Source organism: Pelobates fuscus, chromosome 13 (genome assembly GCF_036172605.1).
Source record: "Pelobates fuscus isolate aPelFus1 chromosome 13, aPelFus1.pri, whole genome shotgun sequence".
NCBI classification, from domain to species: Eukaryota; Metazoa; Chordata; class Amphibia; order Anura; family Pelobatidae; genus Pelobates; species Pelobates fuscus.
The window spans coordinates 88,838,841-88,849,012 of NC_086329.1; the positions used below are offsets into that span (position 1 = coordinate 88,838,841).

Sequence of the window (10,172 nt, forward strand, 5' to 3'; positions counted from 1 at the left end):
CTGAGGACTGGGTTGAGAACCCCTGCCTTAGAGAGAGTTCAGAGAATGGCTACTAAACTGGTTCATGGATAAAACTTACCAGGAAAGGTTTAAGGATCTTGACATTTATGGATTGCAGGAAAGACGAGACAGGGGGGATATGATACAAACAAATACATAAAGAGAATCAATGCAGTAAAAGGAGGAGACTATATTTAAAAGGAAGAAAAACCACAACAAGAGGACAGAGTCTTAAATTAGAGGGGCAAAGGTTTAAAAATAATATCAGGAAGTTTTACTTTACTGAGAGAGTAGTGGATGCATGGAATAGCCTTCCAGCTGAAGTGGTAGAGGTTAACACAGTAAAGGAGTTTAAGCATGCGTGGGATAGGCATTAGACTATCCTAACTATAAAATTAGGCTAGGGACTAATGAAAGTATTTAGAAAATTGGGCAGAATAGATGGGCCGAATGGTTCTTATCTGCCGTCACATTCTGTTTCTATGTCCCTAGAGCCAATGTGAACACTGCCTTTTCTCTGAAAAGGTAGTTTGCATATTTATAAAAAAAAAAAAAAAAAAGAGGCAATTATTGTACTCACCAGAACAACTACATTAAGCTGTAGTTGTTCTGGTGACTATAGTGTCCCTTTAACATTGCTGCAGGATCTAAAAAAGCCTAGGTTTACTACAAAATGATTGCAGTTTGAAATGGATAAAATTAAGTAGGTACAGGAATTTTCCTTCACTCATTGGAAACTTTCGTTCTCTCAATGGAAATGTGAACTCAAATTGAAATTAGGCAAAGGCCAGTCATTACTTTTTTTGCTTTCCAGCCCTGTCTTACGGACACAAACACGCTATGGAGCAGGTTCTTTTAGGTTTCTAGACAGAAGGCCCCAATATAGCAGTTTCATTTTGGTTCCCATAAAAGCCTACTAATGGAGTAGTGTTTCTGCTAGCTGGTCCCTTTGGATTTTAATACATAAATCTTGAGATAAATGTTCCTAGCTAGCTGGTCCATGTGACCTTGAATGAATGCAGGCTTACTGAGAATGGCTCCTGGCAACTGGATTCTCTGTGTTCTGATGCAGTCATAAAGCAGAGATAGAAATAGAACTTCCAGTTATCTGGTGTCTACATTGTATTGATCTTAAAAAGTCTCCAAGCAGACCCTAAATTACAAGTATTGTAGATCTATTAAACACTTACGAATGCCCTTTACTGGAGGTAAGATAAAAGTAAAAACATTACTCTGCATAATTTGACAAAACTTCTCAGATGCCAAGATTTGAAACAGCAAGTAGATTTTAAAATACCCACTAGCAGCAGGTGAAAATCTGCTTATGCTTGGAAATACATAGTAACACTGAAAGAATGCTATTTCTGTATGCATTCAGTAACAGAAAAAAAAAAGAAAACATTTAAGATAGCACCATAAAAACATGTAGCCAAGACACAACCTTGCGGGAATACCATTGGTATGTCTTGCTTTAGTGGGAATACCATTGGAATGTCTTGCTTTAGTGGGCATGGTGCTAGGAAGCAGTATGTGCTTTGTGGGAATACCATTGGAATGTCTTGCTTTAGTGGGCATTGTGCTAGGAAGCAGTCTGTCACCTATGAGCAAAAAACATTTGCAGAGGTTCCAAGGTCCCCATCCATATGCCATATTTTTGTACTCTCCAAAAAAAATGCAAGAATATACAGATTAAATAGATGCTTAGAGGTATACCTGTTGCCCTCAGTGATCCAATATGCAGATTTTTATTTTATTTTCACCTTTGTGATGTGTCTTTCGTTGGGAGTGCGCTGTTGCTTGATCTCGCCTGGCCTCCTGTTGAGTGGCCTGTGGCGATGGCTGGGGCGGCTCCTCAGACTCTGAGTCCCATGCGAGCTTCTAGTGTCTCCCAGAAAGCTGAGAAGATGCTATTCAGCCGGCTCTGTTTCCCGCCATGCGTTAGTTGCTTTGGCGGCGTGAGAGGTTTCCGACATTTTAAGGACCGTATGGTTGGTTAGCTTTAGGCTCCATGGAGCTGGTGCTGGCTCATTGCATGGGAGTCTGTTGGAGATAGACCGGGATAACTTTCACCGGTCCAGAGGGTGTGGGAGGGGGAATGAGGGCTCACAGTCAGGCACCCGGCGTGGCGCCGTCTCCCCTGCACCTGCAATGCTTGTAGGCCTCATGTTGGGTTTTGCTCAGTTTGTCACTTGAGAGGTGTCGTTCTCTTCCCCTCAGTGCCCACTTCCGTATGATGGCCTTGGAATCACGATTGAGTGCCGTTGTATTTGTGAAATTCGGCGTTAATTGCCAAGGGTAGCAGGAGCTGCTGGAGTGAGCATCCTCACAGTTCTGCGGTTAGGCCCCACCCCCTATTTTATTTATTTTTTTAATTGCAAACTCAATTCATGTAATTACAAGAACTTTGTGGATCTTGTCAAAGATCTCTAAATACCCAGGTAGTTTGCAGAGATTACCAAATAGAAATAGAAGTAAGTAAAACTAAAAGTAAAGGGATACGTGTCAACTTACGAAGTAGGAATGAAGATTAAATACTGGGAATGTTTTGTAAACATCTGAACCTAAGAAAGTGCTGATATGCAAGTTATAATAGTATCTTGTTAGAAGCAATCCCAGCCCAGGCCATTTCATAAGCCCATTTGCTCAGTGTGAGGATGTGCCGTTACAATACATATTAAACCTCACAAGACAAGAGCGGTCCTTTGTACAGCAGAATGGTATAAATGCAATGTTTCCACATGTTCTCTAGTGAGTTCGCAATAAAAGCTGCAGCAAAAACCGATATAAAACCAAAAAGGTGTGTAAGGTGGAAAACAAAACCATAAATACAAATTAATTTTCCATGATCAAGGACTGCCAGCCCACTCTGTAGTGCAGAGTAATCCTATAGAGCTGCACAATGGTAAAGAGCGATCTTGGGGAATTTACGACTCCAAGTAACCATGAAAGCATCTAAAGAGACAATGAACAAAAACCAAACAAGCAAACTTTGTAGATTAAATTAACCCCTACTCAAGCTAAAATTTAACCAATATGTAAATGGCTAGTCAACAAATGAAGGTGAGGAATAAAAATTTATTGTTGGCAAAAAAAAATAAAAAGAACCGCTACAATGTATAAAACCAAAACAAAAGACAACACAAGTTGAAACAAGACACCAAAACTTGGTGGGGTTGGTCTGGAAATAGACCTAAAAAAATGCCGCCTCGTGGACCAGTCTGGGGCATCCATAAACCAATCAGAACCTGCAGGGAGAGAGGCAGAGTAAGCAAGAAGTTAGATTCCTTCCTTGGATCTGCAGAAAAAGGCCAGATGACATTGTGCATCTAGAAATCTATTCATTTAAAAGACAAATTGTGTGGGCTTTTAGTAGTATCACTATATAGCGTGCTTGGAATGATATTTCAACTACCTCATAGATTGTCCAGATGCTGCACTCAAAACAATTACGAATCCAAGTCGGTACTTAAAGTAAAAATGCAACCTTTGCTAGCCAAGATGTCTGATCTTCCTTGTAAAGCTAGCTACTGTTGGCTACATGATAGGACAATGTGAAGTTACCTTTTTAAATTACTCCTGTGTCTCCATGTTCTCTTCCTCCTCTGCTCCTTCTGGAATGTCAGGATTATCATCCTCCTCTCCTTCCTTTCGCTCAGGAGGCCTTTCATATGCCTTCTCTGAGGGAGTGACAATAACTCCATCCCAAGTGGACATCTCTGTGGCTAGAGCTGAAAATGACATTGACAGTTAAAAGTCATATTTGCCAAATAAAGTCCAAAACTGCAAAAAGGGATTTGATACTCACCACTAGCATCGCCTTCCAATCCCAGAATCTTCCTGTAGCCTCCATGGGAAAGGATGCGGACCAGTGTCTGGGCTGTGTAACAAACAGCATCCTAGGAGAGGAAAAGGTTGGGATTTTGCTACAATGAACTAGGAAAAGATTTCTTGTCATTTCCAGAATGCTATAAAGTGTTGGTAAACTGGATTCCAACAATGCTGGTAATTTTATGCTCCTCTCTCCTCCCCCCCCCCCCCAAAAGGCATCACTCTCCCAAATCCAGTAGAAAACAAACACGAATAAGATGGCAGAACTTCCGGTCACAAGATGGTTCAGATTGCAATTATGCATGCTGATGGGAATGCTTAGTCAGTGAAAATTCAAACACTTTACTATATTACAGTCCTTTAACTAAAATAGTCAAAAATCATTTAATGGGTAGAGCATACAACTACAATTGCTTGACCAGAGATTTAAGGAGTGTGAATGTTGCAAAATAAGATCTTTTTGAAGAGTGAAACATTTTGTATTACCTGCTGCTCCAGAGTCATGACAGTGTGAACTCTGAAATTCCCACTCTCACATGGGTCTGTGATTCCAACTGAACCAGGTAGGAAGAGGCCAGCTGCAAGCATCTGGAGGCAACGTCTGTAGAGGGGTTAAATAAAGTTGCAAAATTAAAATTTTACAAGATTTTATCCATCTCCTCTATAGTAAGCTTCCCAAAAGCCTACCTGTATGCAATGTGTATGGCCAATGGCTGTCTGGAGGGGTTATTCATTACTGCATAATGTCCCTGGAAAAAAAGAAAATCAGTGCCTGGAAATGCATAATAGGCATTAAACTACACAAAATGTCCAATGGGTACATACCAAGAGGTCAATGATCCAAGGGGTCAGAGGCTCAAAACCAGCAAAACGGCTCCTTAAGTCTTTGAGCAAACGGATCAAAACCTTTACACTAAAATAAAAAAATTCAAATTAAAAACCAAATAGGACACCATAAGCAATAAAGACTTTTGCCTCTACAGATAAAACTAGCAGACAATGACCCGTTACATTTACTGATCATTCCAAGCATAGTGCGATTCATAATTTGTAGCGCTTTATTGGAGATAAATAAAAAAAAAAACAGCATTTTGAACTTTACATGGATTAAGATGTGAATGCCATAGTGCAAAATTCACAGTGGTCACAACAAATCTGCACTGATATGTAACAAAAACGAGGTCATTTGGATATGTTAAACCCTAGGAGGATGTTAAGTTGCTTTGAACAGGTGGCAGATATTGGGACATTTGAGGTTAAGGTAGCTCAAATCCTCCTTGAATTTACCAAGCTTTAATACATGACAGAAAAATCTTGATAAGTGGACTGTATGACCGCATTTAAGAAAGAAAATCCTTAAGAAGAAACAGTTCTCTGTTAAGATTGCTACATATCTTCTAGCCCAAGGGTATGTAACTTTCAGCACTACATATCCCATAATGCTTTAACAGCCATAACATCTGCAGTGGCAGAGGTGGTCTACCCCAGTACCAGACAATCCATTCATTAGCTTAACCAATCTAAACCAAATCTAAGGTCTTCTAATGCTTCCATCATCAGGTTCTCAATTTATTCCCCAATATGAAATGTTTCTGCATCTTCCAGCAGAAATGATCATGGGTGGGTGCAGACTGTCTACGTGCTCTGTGGTTACAGGACTCCCTGAGGAGGCAGATCTGCACACACTGCCTATCCACAATAACAGGTGCCAGCTGCTGAAAAAAGGCCACCAAAAGACACCAGCTATTAAAGCATTAATATGAAGACCGCTGGGGCTTTATCTTCACTAAGTAATGAGTGGGTAAAGAGATTTCCCAAGAGAGGAACATGTAAAATTACAGGATGTACAGAAAGAAGGCAAGTTACTGAACCAAATATCAGTTCCATGGACCATGTAGAAATTTACAGATTAAGCTCAAGGTAAGACGTATTTTTTGCCAAGACTTACGTTGAATGTGATGCATTCTCTTCAAACCAGCGAGCGTGCCGAATTGCAGCCAAAGCACTCTGGAGGACTTTAATGTCCACTGTAACAAAGGAACGCAATGTTATGACTGAAGGAGGAAAAAAAAACAAAAAAAAAATAAAATAAACGCAAAGTTTAGTGAGACTAGGAGCATGCAAAACTTACAGTGAAGCTCTGGGTCCAGTTTGCGGAGATTTGGAGGCACAGTGGCAATAAGGACTTTAACAGTAGCGTCTGCAGAACTGATCTCAAATCCAGTTGTATTAGACAGCATGGTTAACGCTATAAATGAAATGACAGAAATTGGCAAAATTAACAGGGTCTGCATTAACCGACACTCAAAAAAAAATCAAATAATTTGAGATTTGTGGTTGTGTATGCATAATAAACATGATCTTTAGAGACTCATTCAAAGCCCTGAATATCAGTCTCCAAGCTCTATACAGCTACCCATTGTAGATAAGCTAGCACTGTTAAATACTCACTTTCAGCAGAGTCTTGCGTTTTTAGAGTTTCCAGAACCTTCACTCCCAAAGCAGAAACTGCTTCCACTGAAAGAAAAAATTTGCATGAGGAATACAGAGAGAGCAAAAATTCATTAAGCCTAAACCAGGTTTAATCAACTCACATGTGGGCAAAATTTTTAAGATGACGACCAAATCTGCTACATTGTGACCAGTGGTCATTGTTCCTTTCTTGTAAGATCCTACTTGCCGTACTTCTTCAATTTGCTACAAAAGAGAAACAAAACAAGAAATTAAGTTCCATTACACTAAAGAAAGGCAAAAGGTTTTACCCATAGTAAACTAATTGGGTCTAGCCTTAACACCTTTTGACTTGCCCAAATGCAACAAGGGGAGGCATTTTCTAGACATCAAATTTAGGCATGTTATTTAAAGACATGAAGAAGCAGCTGTTGGAGAGAGTGAGAGACCCCAGATTCAGGAGTATTGTTGCCAATTCTAGATCAACTTACCACTTCAAAGCTTCCAGGTGCTACAATCAAGTTGTCAATTACATTATTAACCTTTGTTACCAGAGACAGAATGGATGCCTGAAAAGGAAAGTACACTTTGGTTACTAAGAGTGTTACAGGCAGAATGAGGGAGGTAGAGCAGGAGACACAGATTAGGAAGGAGATTCTTACTTGTTCAGTTGGTGTTGGGGCCAGATCTTGGTTCCGTTTTAGCAAGGACTCACTGAAAGCTGTCTCATCGGGGGCGGGTTTCACACGTGGGAACGCCATTTCACACTGAGCAAGAGAAATGAAGGTTTAGCTTTGGTCAGTCAACATGAAACCTAGAGACTAAAAGGAATTAATTCACCAAACTCAAATTTTGAGATTTAAAATCTAAACAGCAAGAGACACTTTAAGAGCAGCATCGATGCTTCTTTCAGAATGCCTTTAGCCTCCGTTTTCTACAATTTAAAAGTATAATACTGAGAAAAACACTTACCACATGGAAATCGAAGGGAATGTGTGGGACAAACGGCCTGAAACTAGAACAAAACTCAAGTTAGATAACATAAAAGGAAAATAGCTTCACACATGGTGGGGGGGAAAAAAGCCCCATCAAACATGTATGAGATTTAATGCAACTCACAGAAATAAAAATAAGGATAAAACTAGCCAAATCTAACACCCATGTAACCTTTATTCTGAAATGCCTCTGATACATTACCATGCAAGAACGACTCCATTTTTTATTTATGAACAGTTATTTTGGGAGTGTAGAGAATAAATATATATATATATATATATATATATATATATATATATATATATATATATATATATATATATATATATATATATATATATTTTTTTTTTTTTTTAACTAATTCAAATTATTTTTTGTACAACTTTCAAATAGAAACAGCATGCATCCCAAAAGCTTATGGAGCTGCAATTGGAGTACTAAGACTGGCTCATAATTCACATTTTATGACAAGGACTGAAAATCATTAGAGTGAGGAATTTGTTGAAAGAGCAAGACATTCTGTGGCAAGTAATGGCCAAGTCTGAACATAAACGTGTTGCTGCTCTCCCACTCCGTCTGTTGAATCTTGGCTTTGAGCGGAAGCAGCACACCAGTGCAGCTCAGATAGACAACAGAACATGATTAGTGTTATATTGCTTGAGTCTCCTTGTGCTGCTTACGGTCCTGGAGTCTGGAAATGTAGGGCCAGACCTGAAGTGGTTAACTGGCTATTGTCCACCTTAAAACTCTGGGCAGAGCACAACAAGGTAGGGAAAATTGAAAAGCACTGTTGGCGGAATCGGTTGGCGCTTCATAAATACCAGTAATAAGAATACACTAATATACATACATATATTTGTATAGTGTTTGCATATGCCTGTATGTTGCTGTTTTGAAGTTTGTGTGCCTGTGCATGTCTTTAAATAGCCATCTGTGAACATGAGTGTAGGTACCCTGCTTTGAGTGTGTGACTTTATGAAGGCACCTTTGTGTGTGTGGGGTGCAATTAAAAATATAATTACCCAGTGCCAGGTCCAACTCTGGCGCCAAAGCGTCCACGGCCACGTCCACGTTCACCCCTGAAAAATCAAACACACGAAATGAAGAAAAAAAATATTGCATTTTATTTTTCTAGTATAGAAAGTTGCGTTCATATTTACCATCTCATCAAGCTTCCTCCTATTTACAAGTTTAGATTATAGGCTTGGAGAAATGAAAATGAAACACTGAGCAACATAGTCTCTACAGCTTGGTGTAGTGGGTATGTTGCCATGAGTCTTTAGGCACCAATCCCAGTTTGTAAGAAGAGAGCATCTCTATGACCGTATGTAATCTCTTCAACTGCAACAATATACTAGACTTAAAGGATAGCATTCATTGGCTGAAAGCAGTCAGCTGGCACGCTTTGCCAACAAATGGCCATAGGGTTCATTCAAGGGGTTTTAACCCCTTCAGGCCCGCGGGTGGGGGCACCTATTAAATCTATAGTGCCAGGAAAACTGCTTTGTTTTCCTGGCACTGTAGGATCCCTTTAAAGTGATACACTACACAGCAAAAAAACTCCAAGCACTTGATGCAACGATCATGCCCATGCAGTCCCGCTGCTAATTTCTCTGCCATTGAGGAGTTATGTATTCTAGGACTGTTTTATAGGTCTGCATGAACAAAGTGATCTTCTAGAAAGGAAAAAAGTCTAGCACTTGCACAGGATTCATAAATGCACATTAGCTATTGATTGCATGTACAGTTTTTGTTCAGCTAATCAGTGCTTATGACTATAAAAATAAACAAACTTAGTGATACTCTAAGCATCAAAATAACTTTCGCTTGATAAAGTAGTTTTAGTGTGTAGTACATACTCGAACAGTCTCACATCTCAATTCGCTTTCATTTATTTTGGAATTAAAGAAATATAAATGTGTATTCATAATGCTACAGTATTAAGTAGCCATTTAGATTTCCACCCAAGTGCCTGAAAAGATATTTCACTATTCCTTTTACCATTGCCGCAGAATGCTCTCCGTGGCATCTCAATGGTTGAGATCAATGATCTCAGCAAAACCAATGCCTTCCCATAGGAAGGCAGTGAAAGGCTAGTGCGCATGCACAGTTAAATGACACCACCAATCAAATTATCTGAGACTACATGGTAGAAACAGCTCTGTGGAAGAAAATTCTAGTGAAGGCCTGAGTGACAGTCACTAGAGGCGCCTAAACCCTGCAATGAAAACACTGCCATTGATGCAGAACAGCTATTGTTTTCAGCTGGAGTGTTTGATAAACTAAAACAAAACAGGATATATGTAAAAAAAAAACAACAAAAAAAACACAATTTGGTTACATTATATGCAGTTGGAATGTAAAGCCGTTGTAACACTGTATAGCAGGGGCAGGCCACCTCCAGCACTCCGGATATTGATACAGTATACCACCAGGAATGATACATGGGAGATTTCTCTATTGTTTTCAAGCATGTCCTGGGTCAATATAATGACGGACTACATCTCCCATGATGCTTTACCAGCTCTGTGGATGTAAGAGCATTATGGGAGATGTAGTGTACACCATCTGGCACTCGGTCACCGCATTGCAGAGTCCCTCGGGGAGCGCAGTGTGTGAGCTGCGGGCTCGGTCAGAGCGCTGTGTGAGCCGCAGGCCTGTATGGCTCCAGCATGGCCGCGCTGGGTGCAGGGATGGCTGAATGGACTCTGGGCCTCCACACCCTCTCAGACCCTCCGCCAGCCGGCACACTATAACGGCAGACACCACCTCTCTTCCCCCCACCCCGGGCAGGCCGCACTCACCTCATGTTTCCGCTGTGTGCAGCTTACGATCCACGACAATGAAACCCGCTCACTCTGCGAAGCCGCGACAAAAAACCCAATAACCAGCCCTGC

General features: G+C 40.3%; 1 protein-coding gene across 1 annotated transcript; it reads right to left on the reverse strand.

Moving 5' to 3' along the window:
• Positions 1 to 3,055: 3,055 nt before the first annotated feature.
• Positions 3,056 to 10,172, reverse strand: ILF2 (interleukin enhancer binding factor 2). The gene is made up of 15 exons (XM_063440224.1): positions 10,080 to 10,172; positions 8,298 to 8,354; positions 7,252 to 7,294; positions 6,942 to 7,046; positions 6,771 to 6,848; positions 6,423 to 6,525; positions 6,280 to 6,345; positions 5,960 to 6,076; positions 5,777 to 5,855; positions 4,654 to 4,741; positions 4,516 to 4,577; positions 4,315 to 4,429; positions 3,806 to 3,896; positions 3,562 to 3,728; positions 3,056 to 3,245 (listed from the first exon to the last, which is right to left on the reverse strand). Exons 1-14 carry the CDS (start codon positions 10,082 to 10,084, stop codon positions 3,571 to 3,573), a joined length of 1,167 nt encoding a protein of 388 aa, XP_063296294.1. The 5' UTR covers positions 10,085 to 10,172; the 3' UTR covers positions 3,056 to 3,245; positions 3,562 to 3,570.